A 24186-nucleotide genomic window follows, 5' to 3' on the forward strand; every position below is an offset into this window, starting at 1 on the left:
ACTACTTCTCTAGGACGGTCGCGTACCACCTGCCAGGTGCCAATGTACCGCTGGTGGTACCCGTACTACTGGTTGAAAAGCCTTGGACTAGATGACCTCCCAAGGTCCCTTCTAACTCTAATATTCTTTATATGAAAGAAAGAACAACCTGCCACCATTCTCCTTTCTGTGACTGGACCAGCCTGCCATCTCCCCCACCATCAATCAATCAATCAATCAATCAATGGGGGCAGGCTCTGTAAGAACCACAAACAATTCCAAGGAATGGCAAAGACAAAATGCCTCTTTTTTTTCTTTTTCTTTTTTGCCAAATTGAAAACTGTGAGCATCCTAGCTAAAACTTAAGTCCAAAAATGCAAGAGAATCCTAACATTCGGACAAATCAGCCATCGACGGGCACATCGAGATAAACAATATTTCCACACCATTCAGTCTCATTCTTCTACCACCGATGATATTATCTAGTTGGGTCATGAAACGTCTGCAAGAAAACCACCAAGCTCAGAGAGCACCCAGGACCAAAGACCCCACAGTCATTGTCCTCCTCCTCCTCCTCCTCCTCCTCCTCCTCCTCCTCCTCCTCCTCCTCTTCTTCATAAACCCACTCACTTCTAGCACTGACGATGTTACCTAGCTGGGTCATGAAACGTCTGCAAGAAAATCACAAAAGCTCGGAGAGCATCCCGGACCAAAGACCCCACAGTCGTTGTCTTCCTCCTCCTCCTCCTCCTCCTCCTCCTCCTCCTCCTCCTACTCTTCATAAACCCACTCTCTTCTAGCACTGACGATGTTACCTAGCTGGGTCATGAAACGTCTGCAAGAAAATCACAAAAGCTCAGAGAGCATCCCGGACCAAAGACCCCACAGTCGTTGTCTTCTTCTTCTTCCTCCTCCTCCTCCTCCTCCTCCTCCTCCTCCTCCTCCTCCTCCTCCTCCTCCTCCCTTCTATCACTGAAGATGTTACCTAATCAGGTAATGCAACATCTGCAAGGAAAACACCAAGCTCAGAGACAGCTAAGATTATCATATTTATTGACTTCTATATTGGCCAGCCCCATTCCCGAAACTCTCTCACCTTCTTTGTGCAAACAGCAGCCCCTCCTCACTTCAGGATTTCCTGCTTTTCACTTCCTTGTGTGGTGGGGAGGTGGAATTTTGAAACTGAACCACTTAATAAAGTTGAGCAAGAAAGCCAGTCTGATTGGAGCTTCCTGCTTTCTTCAGACAACGCAGTCTTCCTCATCCAGACAAGACAAACCTGTGCTCAGTGCATTATCAGACGTCAAAGAAACGCTTGAGATCAGTTAGGTAAGTCATAATAATAATAATAATAATAATAATAATAATAATAATAATAATAATAATAATAATAATAATAATAATAATAATAATAATAATTTGGAAGGGACCTTGGAGGTCATCTAGTCCAACCCCCTGCTCAGGCAGGAAACCCTAGACCATTTCAGACAAGTGGCTGGCCAGTCTCTTCTGAAAAACCTGCAGTGTTGGAGCACCCACAACTTCTGGAGGAAAGTAGTTCCACTGATTAATTGTTCTAACTGTCAGGAAGTTTCTCCTTAGTTCTAGGTTGTTTCTCTCCTGGGTTAGTTTCCATCCGTTGCTTCTTGTCCTGCTTTCAGGTGCCTTGTAATAAATTTATAAAGTAATAAATTTAGCCAGGAAGCAGAAGGGGGGGGTCCAATGTTGGGGTGCAGATGGAGAAGCATGGATTCTGCAACACAAAGTACTAGACTGAAGTGGCTTTTTTATTTAGTCGAACAATTGAGAGGTTTGTTAAATGGGGGTTATAGCCGATGTTCCCACAGCAAGCTCAACCCAACAGCCAAAGACCAGTTTACGCCCAGCATTCATAGGTTTCTTAATATTAACCATCATTAAGGGTTGGTTGTTGTTTTTTCTGATTTAACACACAGTGAGATTTGGTTAGTGTGTTGCTCATTGCACTGTACCATCCCAGAACTGAGTTGATTTCAGTCATCAGATTAAGCAAGTGGTAAGAATGCAGCCGTGGAATGACAGTGTTGGAAAGATCCTTGAGGTCACCTAGACCAACCCTTTTGCCTCTGATTCCCATCCAAGGAAGGGGACTCCGTGTCACTGGACCTGCTGTCAAAATATCTAGGAAACTCTTGCTTTCATTTCTTCTTTTTAAAGTTCTCTAGTATGTCATATAAAATTAACCTCTAATAAAGAACATAGAGAGGGACGCGGTGGCTCAATGGGTTAGGACGCTGAGCTGTAAATAAAGAGGTTTATTTATTTATTTATTTATTTTATTGGATTTGTATACCGCCCTATTCCCGTAGGACTCAGGGTGGTTTACAGGGCAGTTAAAACCATGAATACAAAAAAATTAAAACAAATAAAACAATTAAATTAAATTCAAGCCCCAAGAGTAAATCTAAAACCCAGTTAAATTAACAACCCCACAGTCTGGACCAAACAGATCGAAGAGCCAAGTTTTCAGGTCCCGGTTAATGTATGAGTTGTTTTTTTTTTAAAACTAAAAACTCCGTATTCAGATTAAATTGCCGTGTTGGCACTTTGCGGTAAATAAGTGGGTTTGGGGTTGCAATTTGGGCACTCGGTCTCTAAAGGTTTCGCCATCGCTGTCCTATATTGTGCCATGCCTTTATGAAGTGGTTATTCTGTGTACAGATCTGCCCGTGACTCACTACATTGTACTGCACATACCACGTTGCTGAGTTTGTGTCTGGGTGTTTTATCCTTGGGGTGGACAAGCTTCTGCCTTAGTGTATTCTTGGGTTTGAAGGGTGCACGTATGTTGTGTTGGCTGAAGATTTTTCTGAGCTTTCCTGGTTTTCCTGCAACGTGTGGAATGACTATGTTGCTTTGTTTATTGTTTTCTACTTTGTTATGGAGAAGTTTCTGCTGCGTCTTTTTTGAGATTGGATGAAGGCCCATTTGGGATAGCCACAGGTTCCGAGGACTTCCTTGATGTCTTCTAGTTCTTTTTCTTTTCCATCTTTGCTGGTGGGTAGGCCTTCAGCTCGGTGGTGTAGGGCAGGGGTCCACAACCCCCAGTCCATGGACCAGTACCGGGCCATGGCATGCCAACAAATGGGCTGCACAAACAAGCAAAGCCCTCTCCAGTCCGTGGGAAAAACTCTCTCCACAGTGCCCAAATGTTTGGGGACCTCTGTGTTAGGGTTCTGATAACCTTTGTGCTCCAATGGGTGGTGAGAATCTAAATGTAAATATTGGTCTGTGTGCTAAGGTTTTCTGTAAATTTCAATGTTAAGGCTTCTGTCTTCCTTAATGTGTAAAAAGGTAAAGGTAAAGGTTCCCCCGCACATGCGTGCTAGTCGTTTCTGACTCTAGGGGCTGGTGCTCATCTCCGTTTCAAAGCCGAAGAGCCAGCGCTTGTCTGAGGACGTCTCCGTGGTCATGTGGCCGGCATGACTGGACGCCAAAGGCGCACGGAAGGCTGTTACCTTCCCACCGTAGTGGTCCCTATTTTTCTACTTGCATTTTTACGTGCTTTCAAACTGCTAGGTTGGCAGAAGCTGGGATGAGTAACAGGCGCTCACTCTGTTACGCGACACTCGGGATTCAACCCGCCAAACTGCCGACCTTCTGATCGACAAGCTCAGCACTGCCAGACTATTTTCCTTAACATCTTTCCCCATGAATTTGATGTATCTGTCCACAGGTTTGATGTGTTTGGTGAAGGCTTCCAATCCCTGTGTTTTGATCTCGACCCAAGTATTGTTCACACACCTTACCAGGAAGTGGGTGGAATTCCTGTGAAGGAGTTTAGGGTTTCTACCATGTAGAGATTGGCCACAAAGGGGGGACAATGGGCAGCCGTGTTTTTGTCTGTAGAAACCGTCGTTATATTTAAAATAGGCAGTGGTCAGGCAGAGGGCCAGCATGGTGAAAAAAGCACTTTGGGACAACCTTGATCTGGATGACTGAGAATCTCCAGACAGGAGTCTCCAAACTTGGCAACTGTAAGACTTGTGCACTTCAACTCCCAGAATTCCCCAGCCAAAATGCACAAGTCTTTCAAAGTTGCCAAGTTTGGAGACTCCGGATCTAAAAGAATACAATTTCCTCTTATAAGCAAAACTCACAAGATTATGATCCCAAAAAATCTTGGGGAGAACATCTATCTTAAAAAGCTGAGTGGCCAAGTACTTTGAGATCTAAATCCTGTTTATTCTTTTTTTTTTAAAAAAAAAAGGCTCTGTTCTTCAGAAAAGTAGGTAAGAGCTGCAATTTTTCTGATTCCGTGTTTCAACCAGCCCTAAAATTGCCCATCAAATCAAAGAAGAGTCTTGGTAATTTGCCAGAAATGATTTTAATATTTTTTTTCTCAGAACTCCTGCGGCAAAATCATTCAAGCCCGATCAAATCTGAAGGATGTATTTCAAAACCACTTAAAAACAATTGCTGCTGTCTTGGCAGCTGGGCAGAATTTGAAAACAACAGGGCTCTGTTCCTGGAAGTTGGCAAGAGGAGCGATTAGTCACAAAGTCTGTTTCACCACGACAATCAAACAGTGCCAGTAGCATCTACATTTGCAGTTTTACCTCTGCGCAGATTCTTAAAGAGCCCCATCTCTGCTATTAATTCACAGACAGATTAATTCTCATTTTTCTCTAGAGGCTGATCCACAATGAGGTTGTTGGCGCTTCTGTTGCTGGCCTGGGCTGCCTTCGCAAAAGCACAAACTGCATGTGAGTGAGTAACTGGTGGATCTGTGGGAAAGCAGGTTCTCAAAGGATCACTGAATTCTGGGACCGGAAGGTACCCTGGAGGTCTTCTAGTCCAGCCCCCTTGCTCAAGCATACCATTTCAGACAAGTGGCTTAAAAACCTCCAGCGATGGAGCACCCACAACTTCTGGTGGCAAGCTGTTCCACTGGTTAATTGTTAGGACGTTTCTCCTTAGTTCTAGGTTGCTTCTCTCCTAGAATAGAATAGAATAGAATAGAATAGAATAGAATAGAATAGAATAGAATAGAATAGAATAGAATAGAATAGAATAGAATAGAATAGAATAGAATAGAATAGAATAGAATAGAATAGAATAGAATAGAGAAATGAATGGAATGGAATAAGAATGGAATGGAATGGAATGGAATAGAATGGAATAGAATAGAATAGAATAGAATAGAATAGAATAGAATAGAATAGAATAGAATAGAATAGAATAGAATAGAATAGAATAGAATAGAATAGAATAGAATAGAGAAATGAATGGAATGGAATAAGAATGGAATGGAATGGAATAGAATGGAATGGAATAGAATAGAATAGAATAGAATAGAATAGAATAGAATAGAATAGAATAGAATAGAATAGAATAGAATAGAATAGAATAGAATAGAATAGAATAAGGAATAGAATAGAATAGAATAGAATAGAATAGAATAGAATAGAATAGAATAGAATAGAATAGAATAGAATAGAATAGAATAGAATAGAATAGAATAGAATAGAATAGAATAGAGAAATGAATGGAATGGAATAAGAATGGAATGGAATGGAATAGAATAGAATGGAATAGAATAGAATAGAATAGAATAGAATAGAATAGAATAGAATAGAATAGAATAGAATAGAATAGAATAGAATAGAATAGAATAGAATAGAATAGAATAGAGAAATGAATGGAATGGAATAAGAATGGAATGGAATGGAATAGAATGGAATGGAATAGAATAGAATAGAATAGAATAGAATAGAATAGAATAGAATAGAATAGAATAGAATAGAATAGAATAGAATAGAATAGAATAGAATAGAATAGAATAGAATAGAGAAATGAATGGAATGGAATAAGAATGGAATGGAATGGAATAGAATGGAATGGAATAGAATAGAATAGAATAGAATAGAATAGAATAGAATAGAATAGAATAGAATAGAATAGAATAGAATAGAATAGAATAGAATAGAGAAATGAATGGAATGGAATAAGAATGGAATGGAATGGAATGGAATAGAATGGAATGGAATAGAATAGAATAGAATAGAATAGAATAGAATAGAATAGAATAGAATAGAATAGAATAGAATAGAATAGAATAGAATAGAATAGAATAGAATAGAATAGAATAGAGAAATGAATGGAATGGAATAAGAATGGAATGGAATGGAATGGAATGGAATGGAATGGAATGGAATGGAATAGAATAAAATAATAGAATAGAATAGAATAGAATAGAATAGAATAGAATAGAATAGAATAGAATAGAATAGAATAGAATAGAATAGAATAGAATAGAGAAATGAATGGAATGGAATAAGAATGGAATGGAATGGAATAGAATAGAATGGAATAGAATAGAATAGAATAGAATAGAATAGAATAGAATAGAATAGAATAGAATAGAATAGAATAGAATAGAGAAATGAATGGAATGGAATAAGAATGGAATGGAATGGAATGGAATGGAATGGAATAGAATAAAATAATAGAATAGAATAGAATAGAATAGAATAGAATAGAATAGAATAGAATAGAATAGAATAGAATAGAATAGAATAGAATGGAGTGGAGTGGAGCTAGAAGGGACCTTGAAGGTCTTCTAGTCCAGCCCCCTGCTCAAGCAGAAGAACCTAGACCATTTCAGACAAGGGACTGTCTAATCTCTTCTTAAAGATCTCCAGTGATGGAGCGCCCACAATTTCTGGTGGCAAGCTGTTCCGCTGGTTAATTGTCCTCACTGTTAGGAAGTTTCTCCTTAGTTCTAGGTTGCTTCTCTCCTTGACTAGTTTCCATCCGTTGCTTCTTGTCCTTCTCTCTGGTGCTCTGGTGAACAACCTGATTAGTTTCCATGTGTTGCTTCTTGTTGTGCCTTCAGGTGCTTTGGAGGATAGGCTTCCCCCCCACTTCTTTGTGGCAGCCCCTCAAATCCTGGAATACGGTTATCATGTCACTCCGGATCCTTCTTTTCATTAAAAGAGACATATCCAATTCCTGCAATCGTTCATCCTACATTTTAGCCTCCAGTTCCCTAATCATCATTGTGGCTATTCTCTGCACACTTTTTAGAAATTCTTTCATCAATATGAAAATAATAAATAATGAAAAGAAATGCTTCTTTCATTAAGACAGCATTGGTTTATATATCATAGGGCAAATTCAGCACCGGAAGCGTGAATTTTGTACTAGGCAAGCAACAGAAATGTTGGGCTCCATTGTGGTCGTAAATTGAGGACTACCTGTAGTTTTATCTTTTTTAAAATTTTGTAAAGCCACTCAGCGTTACCCTGTGGTAAGATGGGCGGCCAATCCATTTTAAAAAATCAACCAATAAATTAAAATAATAAAGCCAAGGGGCCAATGGGTAGCGAAGGTACAGAACATCCTTGGGGCTTTGTGGTTCAGTTACGTTTTGTTGTATTTTGTGTCGACAGGTGGCAACAGCTACATCAGCACAGCCAAGGAAGACCTCCTGGACCTCCTGAAGAAATGGGAAGCGGGGTCATCCTGCCACCCCACCCAGCCAGGCCAGCCCCAGAAGCTGCGCCGGAGCTGCCAGGAAATCAAGGCGGCAATACCAGAGGCCGCAGGTGGGCAAACGGGCCGCTGAAAGTTCTTCTCAGCCCGCTCCAATCACTCCGCTTCTGAACAATAACAATAACAACAACAATAACAAAGTTGGAAGGGACTTTGGAGGTCTTCTAGTCCAGCCCCCTGCTCAGGCAGCAGACCCTATACCAGGGGTAGGCAACCTTGGCTCTTTTATGACTTATGGACTTCAACTCCCAGAATTCCTCAGCCAGCCATGCTGAGGGGAAAGGGAGAGGTTTCCCAGCTGAGCCAGGCTGGCTCAGGAATTCTGGGAGTTGAAGTCCACGAGTCATGAAGGGGCCATAGTTCCCTCATGCTGGCTCAGGAATTCTGGGAGTTGAAGTCCACAAGTCATGAAGGGGCCATAGTTCCCCCATGCTGGCTCAGGAATTCTGGGAATTGAAGCCCACCAGTCATAAAAGAGGCAAGGTTGCCTACCCCTGCCCTATACCATTTTAGACAAATGGCTGTCCAGTCTCTTCTTAAAAACTTCCAGTGTTGGAGCACCCACCGCTTCCCTTCTTCATCATAAGTTCCTTTGCGACAAATCGGTCTCTCCCTCCGGTTTCCACCCCCATGCCCCACAGTCCAGGGGGCAAAAGAGTCAAAATGGTGGCCACATACATGGGATGGAAGGCCAACCCTGTGCATTGGGAGGCATGGAAAAGAGAGGAGGGGGCTTTGACTTCACAGTTGTGCCTGCACTTTGATTTTATGACACCCCCTCCGGCTACTGGTCAATCTGATCTTTTATTACAGGAGTCTCTCCAACCTTGGCAACTTTAAGACTTGTGGACTTCAACTCCCAGAATCCCCCGGCCAGCCATCAATTCTGGGAGTTGAAGTCCACAAGTCTTAAAGTTTGCCAAGGTTGGCGAGACCTGCTTTATAAAAAGAGAAGGTCTGCTCAAAGCCTTGGGTCATTTTTTTCTAAATACCAGAGGCTGTCCTTTTTTCGGCCCCGTTTATCATGCCAACAATGAGAATCTAAGCAGCCTCTCTCAACCTGGGCAGCTTGAAAATAGGTGGACTTCAACTCCCAGAATTCCCCGGCCAGCCATCGTTAATTTCTGTTAACCTGATATGTATAGTTCTTGATTACATAGCTTGGAATCATTACAACTCTTTTTATCATTATAATTCAAAACCGACATTATCTTCTACCATTTATGTCAATTGGTTATTTTGAAATGGTGTTCGTGGTCATGAAAAGCAGACAGGAGGAGGAGGAGGAGGAGGAAGAAAGGAGGAGAAAGGTAGGAGAAAGGAGAGGAGGATGAGGAGGATGGGAGGAGTAAGAAGTAGGATAAATGGAGGAGGAAGGAGAGAAGGAGGAGGAGAGAAGGAGGAGGAGAGAAGGAGGAGGAGGAAAGAAGGAGGAGGAGAAGGAACAGGAGGACAAATGGAGGAGGAGGGTGGAAGGAGAGGGGGAGAAGGAAGAAAGGAGGAAGAGGAGGACAATGGAGGAGGAAGGAGAAGGAGGAGGAGGAAAGAAGGAGGAAGAGAAGGAGGAAGAGGAGAGGAGAAAGAAAGAAGAAGGGCAAATGGAGGAGGAAGGAGAGAATGAGGAGGAGGGGAGGAGGAGGAAAGAAGGAAGAACAGAAGGAGGAAGAGGAGGAGGAGGAAGAAAGAAGGAGGAGGACAAATGGAGAAGAAAAGTAGGAAGAGGGGGGGAGGAGGAAAGGAGGAGGAGGAGAAAGGAAGAAGAGGAGGAATGTAGGAGGAGAGGAGGAAGAGGAGGACTGTGGGGTCCTTAGTGCTCTCTGAGCTTGTTTTCTTGCAGACGTTTCATTATCCAACGAGGTAACATCATCAGTGCTAGAGGGGAAGGGGGTTTGAGGAGAGGAGGAGGAGGAGGACGAGGTCATTTTGAAATATCAATAATTGAGCATAAATGTGTGTGTGTGTGTGTGTGTGTGTGTGTACACATATATATTGAGGGACGCAGTGGCTCAGTGGGTTAGGACGCTGAGCTTGTCGATCAGAAGGTCGGCAGTTTGGCGGGTCGAATCCCGAGTGCCGCGTAGCAGAGTGAGCGCCTGTTACTCGTCCCAGCTTCTGCCAACCTAGCAGTTCGAAAGCACGTAAAAATGCAAGTAGTAAAACAGGGACTACTACGGTGGGAAGGTAACAGCGTTCCGTGCGCCTTTGGCATCTAGTCATGCCGGCCACATGACCACAGAGACGTCCTCGGACAAGCGCCGGCTCTTCGGCTTTGAAACGGAGATGAGCACCGGCCCCTAGAGTCGGAAACAACTAGCACGCACGTGCGGGGGAACCTTTACCTTTACCTTACACATATATCTTCTATTTGCTGTTTGGCAGATGGACTGTATAGCCTGACCACCAAAGATGGTGAGGTCTACCAGACCTTCTGTGACATGTCCACCAACAGAGGCGGCTGGACGCTGGTGGCCAGCGTCCACGAGAACAACATCTTTGGGAAATGCACCGTTGGCGATCGCTGGTCCAGTCAGCAAGGTAGCAATGCCAACTACCCCGACGGAGACGGAAATTGGTCCAACAATAACATCTTTGGATCAGCCGTCGGAGCCACAAGTGATGACTACAAGGTAAGAATAACTCATTTGAGGGGAAGGAAAAAAAGCAAACTTTTTTTTTTAAAGAGCCTTTTTTAGCCACAGGTCAAAATCAGTCTAAAAGAGTTGGTAGTAACAGGCAGTGCTGGCTGATGTTTAATATTTGGTGCAAAAAAAATAGCAGATGTTGTTTGTCCACTGTCATTGACCTTGAACCTAAATGTGGTAGGTCCGAAGATGACCGGACAGGCCAGTTTGGGCATAAAATGTCCTGACTCATGCTGGGTTGAGCACACATGGCTGCAGAATTGCGCAACAACAATTATGTTGTATTACTGGAGTATCCCTTACTTCGTAAGTTTAACAGAATAACATAGTTGGAAGGGACCTTGGAGATCTTCTAGTCCAACCCGCTGCTCAAGCAGCAGACCCTAGACTAGGGGTGTCAAACTCAATTTCATTGAGGGCCGCATCAGCATTGCAGTTGCCCTCAGGGGGCCGGGTGGGTGTGGCCTGGGTGGGCGTGGCCTACTGGGTGGGCATGGCCAGCTCTACATCGTTGGCATCAAGGGTGCCTATGGGGGCCTGGGCAGGAGTGGGACAGATCTGAGGGTCTCTGGCAGAAGGAGGGTCTCTGGGCCAGGGCCAAGGCAGTGGGGGGGCGTTCCCTCACTGTTTCCAGGATGGCTTCGGGGGCCACATGAAACCACTTAATGGGCCGGATCTGGCCCCCGGGCCTTGTGTTTGACATGTCTGCCCTAGACCATTTCAGACAAGTGACTGTCCAGTCTCTTCTTGAAAACCTCCAGTGATGGAGCACCCACAACCTCTGGAGGCAAGTCGTTCCATTGATTAATTGTCCTCACTGTCAGGAAGTGTCTCCTTAGTTCCAGGTTGCTTCTCTCCTTGACTAGTTTCCATCTGTTGGTTCTTGTCCTGCCTTCAGGCACTTTGGAGAATAACTTGACACACACACACCTCTTCCTTGTGGCAGCCCAGTAATTTTGCTCCTTCTTCAAGAGGTACTTCCAGTCAATGGGGGAAGGGAAGAGGTCCCCCCATGGCCCTTGTGCAGTGCTGCTAGGGTCAACCCTCTCGCTGGTAATTTTTCATGATGGTTCTTCTCCAGGCGTCTGGAGAACGTATCATTCTGCAGAATCTCAAGTTTTAGAGCTTCTCAAAGGATCTTAGAAAGGAACTCTCGAACTGTCCTCCAGTGTCCTCCATGGTCTCTCTTCTTTTCCAGAACCCAGGCTACTACGATCTTTCAGCCCGAGATGTCTCCATATGGCATGTTCCCAACAACACCCCGATCAAGAAATGGCGGGACCTTTCCTTCTTGAGATACCACACCGAGACAGGCTTCTTGGCGGGTGAAGGGGGCAACCTTCTCCACCTTTATGAAGTGAGCCCCACCAACCTGACTTCTCTGCCTTTCTGCTTGACGATTTACCAAATATGGGATACCTAGAACCACCCATCTCTTGGGCCTGATCCCGGCTGATCCTAAAACACGAAATAAGCGTCTAACTGTCTATTGTCTGTCTGTTTATCATCTACACCTATACTTTATCTAAATCTATCTATCTATCATCTATCTATCTTCTTTCTATCTATTTATCTATCTACTATCATTTTTCTATCTCTTCTTTCTTTCTTTCTTTCTATATCTATCTACTATCTATGTATCATCTATGTATCATCTATCTATCATCTATCATGTATATGTATCATCTATCTGCTATCTATCATCTATCTGCCATCTATCTATCTATCTATCTATCTATCTATCTATCTATCTATCACCTATCATCTATGTATCATCTATCAATCAATCTATCATCTATCTATCCATCTATCTATCCATCTATCTACCACCTACCATCTATCTATCTATATCTATTATCTATCTATTTATCATCTATCACCTATGTGTCATCTGTGTATCTATGTATCATCTATGCATGTATCATGTATCATCTACCATCTATCTATCTACCACCTATCATCCATCTATCTATCTGTCTGTCTGTCTGTCTGTCTGTCTGTCTGTCTGTCTGTCTGTCTGTCTGTCTATCTATCTATCTATCTATCTATCTATCTATCTATCTATCTATCTATCTATCTCTTTAGTGGTTGTTTGAGAGTCCACCAGAATCCCAGAACTGGTCTTAAAACTTGGAAGGCGAAGAAAACCTCTCAAAAGAGGATCAAAGCAACCATCTTGGTGCCCACAAAACCTCTAGTTGGACCTTGACTGGGTGGTCATGGTCCAAGAAGTCAGCATGAGTCAAACTCTGTTTTGATGACTGGGCCTTGGTTCATCTCAGAGTGCTACAACTGTGTTGAAGAGGACACGGTAAAACATCTTCCTCTTCTGCCTGTGCTTTGCTGATGGAGCAGTCATGCATGGAAATAATCCAGCTGTGGTTTGCTTTCCAGAAATACCCGGTGAGATATGGTGCTGGCAGCTGTCCAACCAACAACGGCCCGGCTATCCCTATTGTTTACGATGTTGGTAATGCCCAGACGACTTCAGAATTGTACTCTCCCAATGGACGGGGTAAGCATGAGTTGGAAGGGACCTTGTAGGTCATCTAGTCTAGTCCAACCCCCCCCCCACCCCAGCAGGAGACCCTGAAACATCATTTCTGACAGATGGCAATCCAGTCTCTTCTTGAAAGCTTCCAGCAATGAAGCTCCCACAACTTCTGAAGGCAACTTCTGTTCCATTGGTCGATAGTTCTCACGGTCACAATGCAGTTCCTCAGCTGGGACTTCATCTGCCGAAGCTAAGATTGAGGAGGAAGGCAAAGGAAGGGCTCCTTCCCAAAACTGGTGCCGCAGTTAAGGTGGTTTAGAAAACAGACTGGGAAAGTTAGGCTAACGATGTGTCTTGGGGGGCATTTGGTATGCCCCAAAAGTCTAGACTCCAGCTGCTAGGAAAAAGGAATAGGAATGGGAAGAGTCTGGCACAGTGAGAATGTGGCCATTTTTAGGCGGGTGCACTTCAGCTCCCAGAATTCCCCAGCCAGATTGCTTTAAGAGGGGTGGAGTTCAGCTACCAGAATTCCCCAGCCAGAGTGCTTTAAGAGGGGTGGAGTTCAGCTCCCAGAATTCCCCAGCCAACCTGCTTTAAGAGGGGCGAACTTCCATTCCCAGAATTCCCCAGCCAGAGTGCTTTAACATGGGTGGACTTCAATTCAAGGTGTTAGTAATGACTTACAAAGCCCTACATGGCATGGGTCCGGATTACCTACGGCAACACCTGCGGCCGGCGTCATTATTTATTTATTTATTGATGGGATTTATATCCCGCCCTATCTCCTGAAGGACTCAGGGCGGCTCACAATAAAACATATAATAAGTGCATAAATCAAGATAAATGAAATTGAGAACATCAGTGCAATAAAAAATTAGAGAATTTAAAAATGAATTAAAAATACTAAATATAAATTAATTAAGATGCCTGTCAGTCTAGGTCAGCTTGGTGGAACAGGTGTGTTTTGAGGCCGCGGCGAAAGGATTGGAGGTTTTGGGCTATCCGAAGCTCAGGGGGAAGCTGATTCCATAGGGTTGGTGCTCCCACAGAGAAGGCCCTCCCCCTGGGGGTCGCCAGCCGACATTGCCTAGCTGACGGTACCCTGAGGAGGCCTTCTCTGTGTGAGCGTACTGGACGATGGGAATTTGTTCCCGGCAGCAGATGGTCCTGCAAGTATCCCGGACCTAAGCCATGTAGGGCTTTAAAGGTAAGTACCAGCACCTTAAATCTCACCCGGAGGGCAACTGGTAGCCAATGCAGCTCCCGCAGGAGGGGTGTAATATGGGAGTATCGGGAAGCTCCCATCACAACCCGCGCAGCTGCATTCTGCACCAGCTGAAGCCTCCGGGTGGTCTTTAAGGGCAGCCCCATGTAGAGAGCATTACAGTAATCAATACGGGAGGTAACGAGTGCGTGGGTGACTGTACGTAGGGCATCTCGGTCCAAAAAGGGGCGTAATTGGTATATAAGACGAATCTGGGCAAATGCCCCCCTAGCCACGGTTCCGATGTGATCTTCAAAACTGAGTCGTGAATCTAGGAGGACGCCCAGATTGCGTGCTTTATCAATGGGAGGTAACATCTCTCCTCCTATAGTCAGAGATGGAACCTCTTGGACTAAACGAGATGACGGTATGTACAGCCACTCAGTCTTGGCCGGGTTGAGTCGAAGCCTGTTTTCTCCCATCCAAATCTGTACCGCTTCCAGACAACGGGACATCACATCGAGGGCATCACTGGGTTGGTTCGGGGTGGAGATGAATAGCTGGGTATCATCAGCATATTGATGATATTTCACCCCGAAGCTACGGATGATCTCTCCCAGCGGCTTCATATAGATGTTGAACAGGAGGGGCGAGAGCACCGAACCCTGAGGCACTCCACAATTAAGAGGCCTAGGGCTTGACCTCTGCCCTCCTGCCAACACCGTCTGCGAACGGTCCGAGAGGTAGGAGGAGAACCAACGTAGAACGGTGCCTCCCACTCCCAGCCCCTCAAGACGACGCAGTAAGATACCATGGTCGATGGTATCAAAAGCCGCTGATAGATCTAATAGGACCAGGACAGAAGAATAACCTCTATCTCGGGCCCGCCAGAGATCATTCACCAGCGCGACCAATGCCGTCTCCGTGCTGTGCCCCGGTCTGAAACCCGATTGGTACGGATCTAGATATTCAGCTTCCTCCAGGTTCAAAGGGAGCTGTCGTGCCACCACGCTCTCAACGACCTTCGCAAGGAAGCGAAGGTTGGAGACAGGACGGAAGTTGTTTAAAACAGCTGGGTCCAGTGCCGGTTTCTTGAGGAGGGGCCTTACCACCGCCTCTTTCAAGGCAGCAGGGAAGTACCCTTCACTCAGTGAGGCATTGATAACTGCTAGGAGCCAGCCTCGTGTAACCTCCCGAGAAGCATAGACTAGCCAGGAGGGACACGGGTCCAACAAACATGTGGCGGCACTTAGTTTCCCCATGATCTTGTCCACTTCATCCGGAGTCACAGGATCGAACTCTTCCCAAATGTACTTGGCCAACTTCATCGTTTTCCTCTCGTTAGATACTGCCCAGTCAGAGTCCAGACCAGCCCGAATCTGAGCAATTTTGTCCACCAGATATTTACTAAATTCCTCAGCCCGTCCATGTAGGGGGTCCTCTCCCGTCTCTTGACTTAAAAGGGAGCGGACCACTCTAAATAGGGCGGCCGGGCGATTATCTGCGGACGCAATGAGGGTGGTGAAGTAGGCGTGCTTTGCCACCCTCATTGCCACAAGATAGGATCTAGAAAAGGATCTTAACTGTGTTCGGTCAGACTCGGACCGACTGGCTCTCCAAATGCTCTCTAGGCCCCTTCTCTGGCGCTTCATCTCCCGCAGGTCCTTGGAGAACCAAGGAGCGAGTCGGGACTTGCGCCGGGTCAGAGGCCGCAAAGGGACAACGCGGTCGAGCGCCTCCGAAGCAGCCTGTTGCCAGGCATTAACTAAGGACTCGACCGGGTTGTGGGAGAGGGAGGTGGGAATCGGTCCAAGCGCCATCTGGAATTTATCTGGGTCCATCAGGCGCCTGGGGCGGAACCACCTGGTCGGTTCCGCTTCCTGACATCGGGGGGTGACGTGACGGAGGCCCAACCGCAGGAGGTAGTGGTCTGTCCATGAAAGGGGTTGTGATGTTGGAGTAACCCCACCCATCCCATTTAGCCACTGCCCAGAGACAAAAATTAGATCCGGCATGTTTCCTCCCTCGTGAGTTGGGTCCTGAGTAATTTGAGTAAGGTCCATGGCCGTCATGGAGGCCATGAACTCTCGGGCCACTTCTGATGCACTGCCCAGGGAAGGTAGATTAAAATCTCCCAGTACCATAAGCTTTGGAAATTTGACCGCCAATCCTGAGATGGCGTCAGGTAGCTTGGGTAGAACCGTTGCTGTGCAGCTTGGAGAGAGGTATACCAGAAGTAGGCCCAACTGACCACCAGGACCCCACCTTAAGAGGAGGGATTCACATCCGTCTATCTGAGGGGCAGTGGCCTCCCGCGGATGGAGGGTCTCTCTGATAACGATCGCCACGCCACCTCCCCTACCCTGAGCTCGAGGTTGATGTAGCACACGGAAACCTGGGGGGGATAAATCAGTCAGAGGGACCCCTCCCTCTGGGCCCAGCCAGGTTTCCGTGATGCATGCCAGGTCTGCGCCTTCCTCCTCGATCAAGTCATGGATGAGGGGAGCTTTATTCACAACAGACCTGGCATTAAAATAGATCAGCCTGAGCTCAGGAGTCAGACCTCCCTCTTCCCCAGGGCAGCAAGCGGGAGCCAGAGGGTCAGAGCGCGCCACAGCAAGAAGATAGCGTGGGCGTGATCTCAGAATACGATATGACCCTCTGCTCCTCCATCTGCTGCCATTCCCAATTACTGTGGGGATCGGTATCCCTGTCCCATCCCCCTGGTTTACAAGACTCTCCATGGCCCTCATATTGCCGCGACCATTGGCCAACTTAGGCTGAGACAGGTCCGGTGGGATCTTCCCCTCGATTTGCTGGGCCTGACCCTCCCCCCTCCCTAACCCTTCAAAAAATTTTAAAAGAAAACCCAAGAGCCTCTTCTTGGCGCCATGCCACCTCTCGGGGTCCCAGGACCCGTCATTAAGGAAACGGCGGCGTAGGTCTGATGGCCATCTCTGAGAGAGTGGGGAAGCTCTCAGGGCAAGTAGCTCACTTCTGGTGTAAGCCATCAGAGGTGGAAATAGGAGTAAAGGACGAGCTGGTAGGAACAACTGCATATCAAGACCACAGAGCTGAAGTAGTGGCTCCTGAGAACATGGTCACCCTCTCACAGTGATCAGGATCTCAGGGGGTCACCATCCAGCTCCGGGTAGGTCGCAGGAGGAGAGAGAGTCCGGTGAATGCTAGCATAGTCTGTTGGTGGATAACTTCGTAGCTCCGGTGATGAGCGGTGGTAGTTCATCTATCTCCATGCCTAAGATGTCATCGCGACCGAGGGGCTGTAGTCAGTCTCCGGTGAAAAAATGAAGGAGGGATTATCTGGACTTAAAGTTATGATCCCGAGAGGATAACTGCTATCTCGGGGGCCTTTCGGCACATCCCACCTCCAAATAAAGCTTCAGGTGGTCCCTGGTGAATTCCGCCCTCCAGACCAGATATAGGAGGGTTTTAAATGGCGCTCTAGCCTACAGACGGTGGCCATCATCCCACAGATCTCTGTCGTGGGGGGGGAGCGCGAAGATCTTATAGATGGGCAGATGGGGGGCAGTAGCCACCAATTCTGGAGCCTCGCCGTCCAGGCTACCTTTGTAGGCAGCCCCAGGTCGTTACAGCTCCTCCGCAGGTGGCTGCAGGGCCGGACCGTTTGTCTATCGAAGGGAGATCGATCAGGTCGTTGTATGTCCGTTGCAGGCTTCCGCATGCCGCGCATCCAAGCAGGCCGCTTAACAGCTGATTTGGAGGCCGCCGCAAGATCCCACCGGCAGCTGCCGGCTAGTATATGCTCTCTGCCGGTCTGAACGAGCCAGAAAAGGCTGGAAACTGCGCGTTGCAGCCCGCCCATCACCGGCCGCTTTACAGGCTGCCGCGGGGTGCCGCCGGTTACTCGCATCCAAGCTGGCCGCTTAACAGCTGATTTGGGGACCGCCGCAAGATCCCATCGGCAGCTGCCGGCTGGTATATGCTCTTTGCTGGTTTGAGCGAGCCAGAAAAGGCTGCAAACTGCACGTTGCAGCCCGACCATCCTCGGCCGCTTTACAGGTTGCCGTAGGGTGCCGCCGGTTGCTTTCGGCCGTTGTAATTCGACCGTCAGCCTGATCGAGCCGTTCCGCTTGGCCCCTTCGAGTCCGGGAGCCTTGCCTCCTTGCCGCTTCGCCATCCCTTTCCAATACCGCCCCGTTGTTACTACTGGCGCTCATTACGGGCTCCACCAAAGCCTCGGAGGGTCCTGTCGCCCATCCGGGCTAGGGAACAGCAGCCCCCTGCAGGGCTCCATGCCAAACTCGCATCCTTTGATCTCCGCGATCAGCTGCGAGCGGCCATCTTCCCTCCGCCCTGTGCGTTCCCACAGAGAGGGCCTCCTCAGGGTGCCACCGGTCAGAGAATGTCGATTGGTGGCCCCCAGGGGGAGGGCCTTCTCTGTGGGCACCCCGGAGCTATGGAACCGCTTGCCGGTTGAGCTCCGGACGGCCCCCGACCTTCGCTCCTTCCGGCGCGATCTAAAAACGTATCTATTTGAGCAGTCTGACCTGGTCTGATGGGTTAGGGTTGGGGTTTTAAATTCGTCTTAATTATTGTTTTAACCTTGGGCATTTATTTAATCGCTTTTAACTTTTGTATCCTGTTTTCGTATTTATTGCCCTGTACACCGCCCTGAGTCCCTCGGGAGAAGGGCGGTATAAAAATATAATAATAAATAAATAAAATATAATAATAAATAAACTGCCAGAATTCCCCAGCCAGAGTGCTTTAAGAGGGGTGGAGTTCAGCTCCCAGAATTCCCCAGCCAGCCTGCTTTAAGAGGGGCGAACTTCCATTCCCAGAATTCCCCAGCCAGAGTGCTTTAAGAGGGGTGGGCTTCAGCTCAATAACATGCTGGGGGGAATGCTGGGAGTTGAAGTCCCCGATTGTCAATTGTCCTCCACCAAGATTGTGAAAATAATCCAAACCCTCCCAACTGCATTTAGTATTTCTCTTCTGTGTCCCAGGTGAATTTCTCTCTGGCTTTGTCCAGTTCCGGGTGTTCAATCACGAAAAGGCAGCAATGGCGCTCTGCTCTGGCATTAAACTCACCAGGTGCAACTCAGAACACGTGAGTATCCCGGCCGTCAGGAACGCCGCCTCGGCATAGAAGCTGAGTAATGAAAAATAAAATAAATATATGCATACCGGTTGCCGAACCAGCCAAATGAGATCATGTGATCGCAGGGGCGACGGGGGGGCGGGGGGGTAGACAGCCATCAGGACTTTGAATCCAGCTCCTAAATATCTTTTTTTTTTTGAGGGGTGGGGGTTGTCCATGGTAACTTTGAGGAGTTGCTAAGCAGTCGGTCGTAAGTAGAGGCCTACCTATACATCCCCTTGAACTGTGCTTTTCATTCCTTGGATTCAGTTTGGCCTTTGCTGGTTTTTGGTGTGTGTGTATGTCTGTGTGTGTGTGTGTGTGTGTGTGTCTGTGTCTGTCTGTCTGTGTCTGTGTGTATGTGTGTATGTGTGTGTGCTATAGTTTTGTATCCCACCGTCCATGTACACAGCACACTATGGAATTCTATTGGCATTTTAGAACATACGGTAGAATCCTAGGGCCGGAAGGGACCTTGGAGGTCTTCTAGTCCAACCCCCTGCACAACCAGGAGACCTTATAAAGGTAGTCCTCGACTTATATACCATTCATTTACTGACCATTCAAAGTTACAACGGCACTGAAAAAAGTGAGTGACGACCATTTTTCACGCTTACGACCATTGCAGCCTCCACCCCAGGGTCACGTGATCAAAATTCAGATGCTTGGCCACTGACTCGTATTTATGACGGTCGCAGTGTCCCGGGGTCACATGGCCCTCCTTGGCGACCTTCTGACATGCAAAGTCTATGGGGAATCCAGATTCGTTTAACAACCAAGTTACTAACTGTGATTCATTTAACAACTGTTTCCAGAAAGGTCGTAAAATGGGAGCAAAAGTCTCTTAACAAATTTCTCACTTAGCAACAGAAATTTTGGGCTCGGTTGGGATTTGATTTGATTTGATTTGATTAAATTTATATGCCGCCCTTCTCCCTGAGGACTCAGGGCGGCTCACAACCATAAAAATTAAAAAAACATAAAGTAATTTTTTTAAAAGAATTAAACAGTAAATGCAATAAATACAATTTAACCCAGTAAAAACTTAATTAAAAAACGTAGTCAGTCCAGGCCCGCTTGTTGGAACAACCAGGTCTTCAGGTCATGGCGGAAGGACCGAAGGTCAGGGTCCGTCCGCAGCTCCGGAGGCAGTTCATTCCAGAGGGTTGGTGCGCCCACAGAGAAGGCTCTCCCCCTGGGGGTCGCCAGCTGGCATTCCCTGGCCGACGGCACCCTGAGGAGGCCGACTCTGTGGGAGCGGACCGGGCGATGGGAGGTTGACAATGGCAGCAGGTGGTCTCGCAAGTACCCCGGGCCTAAGCCATGTAGGGCTTTCAAGGTTATTACCAGCACCTTGATTCGCACTCGGAGGGTAACCGGAAGCCAATGCAGCTCGCGCAGGAGTGGTGTAACATGGGAGTACCGAGATACTCCCATAAGCACCCGCGCGGCCGCATTTTGCACCAGTTGAAGCCTCCGGGTGCTCTTCAAGGGCAGCCCCGTGTAAAGAGCATTGCAGTAATCCAGGCGGGAAGTGACGAGGGCGTGGGTAACCGTGCATAGGGCATCTCGGTCCAAAAAAGGGCGCAACTGGCACACTAGGCGAACCTGTGCGAAGGCCCCCCTGGTCACGGCCGTTAGATGATCTTCCAAATTAAGCCGTGAATCCAGGAGGACACCCAAGTTGCGAGCCCTTTCTGAGGGGGGCAATACCTCCCTCCCCATCAGAAGAGATGGAGCTTGTTGGACAATACGAGATGCCGGTATCCACAGCCACTCGGTCTTGGAGGGGTTAAGCCTGAGCCTGTTCCTTCCCATCCAAACCCGCACCGCCTCCAGGCACCGGGACATCACCTCAAGGGCATCACTGGGTTGGCTCGGGGTGGAGATAAACAACTGGGTATCATCCACATATTGGTGATACCTCACCCCAAAGCCCCGGATGATCTCACCCAGCGGCTTCATATAGATGTTAAACAGGAGTGGGGAGAGAACCGACCCCTGAGGCACCCCACAAGTGAGGGGCCTCGGGGTAGATCTCTGTCCCCCTGCCAATACAAACTGTGAGCAGCCCGAGCGGTAGGAAGAGAACCAGCGTAAAACAGTGCCTCCCACTCCCAACCCCTCGAGCCGTCGCAGCAGGATACCATGGTCGATGGTATCAAAAGCCGCTGAGAGGTCAAGTAGGACCAGGACAGATGAGCAACCCCTGTCCCGGGCCCGCCAGAGATCATCCACCAGTGCGACCAATGCCGTTTCCATGCTGTAGCCGGGTCTGAAACCGGACTGGTACGGGTCCAGATAGTCCGCTTCATCCAGGAATTGTGGGAGCTGATCATCACTCAAGGACTGCCTGTAAGGTGACCACATGGGTGAGGAATGGACACTTTCCCTAACTTAAAACCCATGTCTTACGTATCTTTTGGAGAGTCTGTGGTAACTTTGAACAGTTGCTAAGCGACCAATCATAAATGGAGGACTATCTGTTCATCCTTTGGGGCTGTCCTTTTCAATCCTAGAATCCAGGTTCGCCTTTGCTAGATTTGTGTGTGTGTGTGTGTGTGTTATAGTTTTGCATCCTGTCCTCCATGCACACAGCATACTGTGGCATTTTAGAACACAGAACATCAACTCCTAAGGGCTGAGGGACCTTGGAGGTCATCGTCCAGGGCTTTTCACCCTTTTCACTCACTGTACCACTTTTAGGATAGGGCAACATCCGAGCACCACCAGTCGCCTAGCAAAGTGTCAAAACCTTGATGACCAAAAAAAAAAAGAAGGAAAAAAGGGATGAAGTACAGGTAGTCCTCGACTTACATCAGTTCGCTTAGTGACTGTTCAAAGTTACAATGGCACTGGAAAAAGTGCCCCCCAAGCCACAGCTGAGCAAATCACCTGCCTGCCCGCCCGGCGGTGCTCTTCCTCCTGTCCGAGGTTTTCATTTCTGTTGAGGATTGGCAGGGGGGTGGGGTGGGGGGTGTTTGGTTTTTATTCCCCCCCCCTCTGCTGGGTGGTTGCAGCAGGTTTGGGTTACTTCACATGACCCTGGGACACTGTGACCGTCATAACTATGAATCAGTTGCCAAGCGTCTGAATGTAAATCACAAGACCCTGGAGATGCTGCCACATTCCAGCTGATTGGCGCTTCTTCTGGGCTCAGAAGCGCCAGGATCAGCGCCGAGCTCCAGTTGGATCCTGGCGCTTCCGCTGAGCCCCGACAGCCCTGCAGCTCCAGCCGTCTCTCGCTCAGGCTTGTGCGGTGCTGCCACCGGTTCAGCTCATTCCCCTTCCCCGCTGCCACTTCTCTAGGATGGTCGCGTACCACCTGCCAGGTGCCAAGGTACCACAGGTGGTACCCGTACCACTGGTTGAAAAGCCCTGTTCTAGTCCAACCCACTGCTCAGGCAGGAGACCCTACACAAATTCCAGACAAACAGCTGTCCAATTTCTTCTTAGAAGCCTCCAGTGAGGGGGCACCCACAACGTCTGGAGGGAACCCCTTCCACTGCCTAGTTGTTTTCACTGTCAGGAAATTCCTCTCTAGTTTAAGTTGGTTCTCTCTCCCAATACATAAGATGTTTAACTCCCTTTTTCCGTCCTTAGAACTGCATCGGAGGAGGTGGATTTTTCCCAGAAGCAACCCCCCGTCAATGTGGGGATTTTACAGGCTTTGACTGGGACGGCTACGGGGTTCACCGTGGATGGAGCGTTTCCAAAACCCTTGTGGATGCCGCCGTGCTGATCTTCTACCGCTGAGCAACTGAATCAGAAGACGGGAGACGGAGAAATTTAACTCCCGGAGCAAGAGAAATTTATGATTACAGCACGCCATATGATGATGCTATGCAACGAAAATTAAAGCAGCAGATTAAAGTCTGGCCTCCGTTTTGTCTTTCTTTTTTCATGATAATCCTTTGCATTAAAGTTTACAGATGTGGACATAAGGAAATAACACAAAGTAAGAAACATAAGTAAGGGACGCGGTGGCTCAGTGGGTTAGGATGTTGAGCTTGTCGATCAGAAGGTCGGCAGTTTGGCAGGCCGAATCCCGAGTGCCGCGTAACAGAGTGAGCGCCTGTTACTCATCCCAGCTTCTGCCAACCTAGCAGTTCGAAAGCACGTAAAAAATGCAAGTAGAAAAATAGGGACCACTCCGGTGGGAAGGTAACGGCGTTCCGTGCGCCTTTGGCGTCTAGTCATGCCGGCCACATGACCACGGAGACGTCCTCGGACAAGCGCTGGCTCTTCGGCTTTGAAACGGAGATGAGCACCGGCCCTTAGAGTGGGAAACGACTAGCACGCATGTGCGGGGGAACCTTGACCTTTACGAAAAGTATAAAAAGAAAAAGAATAGTAAGGTAAAATAGAAAAGAGATACTGTATATAAAGAAATAATAGCGTCGAAATCACCAAAGCGATAGTACCACTATCTTAAAAACTTCTATAATAATACAGTAAAAAAACTAACATCAAAACAGTAAAAGAAAGCAGAAAAAATATATTTTATCCTTTGTACTATCTGTGAAGTCAGCCAGACATTTTCTGATTAGCATTTGTTTATTAAATGAGCTGCATCAGAAAGTCAGAAAAATCAAGAAATACATACTTTCTTTTACAAATTTTTCTCCCTTCCCCTTTTTTCCCCTCTTTGTTCCTTTTTTCTTTTTTTCTTAGTTGGTATTATTTTGCTATCTTTGTATTTTTAAAGTTCTATAAAAAATATTACTATTTAAAAATAAGAAAGTCAGAAAAATCTATTTCTGATGCCCAACAGGGGAAAAAAATACAGTGAAAACTGCCTTGTTGGTGGGCTGGGGTAGCTGCCTTATTTTAAAAATAATAAAGGCAGGATATAAATAAAAATTATTAATTATGGGGGGGTGAGGTGTTACCCCCCGTAGATAGGGTCCGCAATTTGGGCGTCCTCCTGGACTCACGGCTCAGTTTGGAAGATCATATAGGAGCCGTGGCCAGAGGGGCTTTTGCCCAGATTCGCCTGGTGCGCCAGTTGCGGCCCTACCTGGACCGAGACGCCCTGCGTACAGTCACTCATGCGCTCGTGACCTCCCAGATAGACTACTGCAATGCTCTCTACATGGGGCTGCCCTTGAAGACCACTCGGAGGCTCCAGCTGGTGCAGAATGCGGCCGCGCAAGTTGTGATGGGGGTTTCCCGATACTCCCATGTAACACCTCTGCTCCGTGAGCTG

The 24186-nt window shown here is 47.3% G+C and overlaps 1 protein-coding gene across 1 annotated transcript; it reads left to right on the forward strand.

Annotated features, from left to right (window-relative positions):
* The first annotated feature begins 1211 nt into the window (after positions 1–1211).
* ITLN1 (intelectin 1) lies at positions 1212–22902 on the forward strand. The gene is made up of 8 exons (XM_081340346.1): positions 1212–1308; positions 4651–4724; positions 7413–7568; positions 9895–10142; positions 11356–11514; positions 12552–12672; positions 18844–18947; positions 22581–22902. The coding sequence occupies exons 2-8, from the start codon at positions 4664–4666 to the stop codon at positions 22731–22733; spliced, it is 1002 nt and encodes a 333-aa protein (XP_081196472.1). The 5' UTR covers positions 1212–1308; positions 4651–4663; the 3' UTR covers positions 22734–22902.
* Positions 22903–24186: the final 1284 nt, after the last annotated feature.

This window comes from Vipera berus (assembly GCF_964194415.1).
Source record: "Vipera berus genome assembly, chromosome: 16".
Classification (NCBI taxonomy): Eukaryota; Metazoa; Chordata; class Lepidosauria; order Squamata; family Viperidae; genus Vipera; species Vipera berus.

Bases quoted from the DNA above. Each gene is read 5' to 3' on its own strand.
- ITLN1 (XM_081340346.1), top strand. From the start codon at position 4,664: ATGAGGTTGTTGGCGCTTCTGTTGCTGGCCTGGGCTGCCTTCGCAAAA. The intron at 7,569-9,894 runs GTGGGCAAACGG...GCTGTTTGGCAG, and splicing joins GGCAATACCAGAGGCCGCAG to ATGGACTGTATAGCCTGACC. The intron at 10,143-11,355 runs GTAAGAATAACT...CTTCTTTTCCAG, and splicing joins CCACAAGTGATGACTACAAG to AACCCAGGCTACTACGATCT.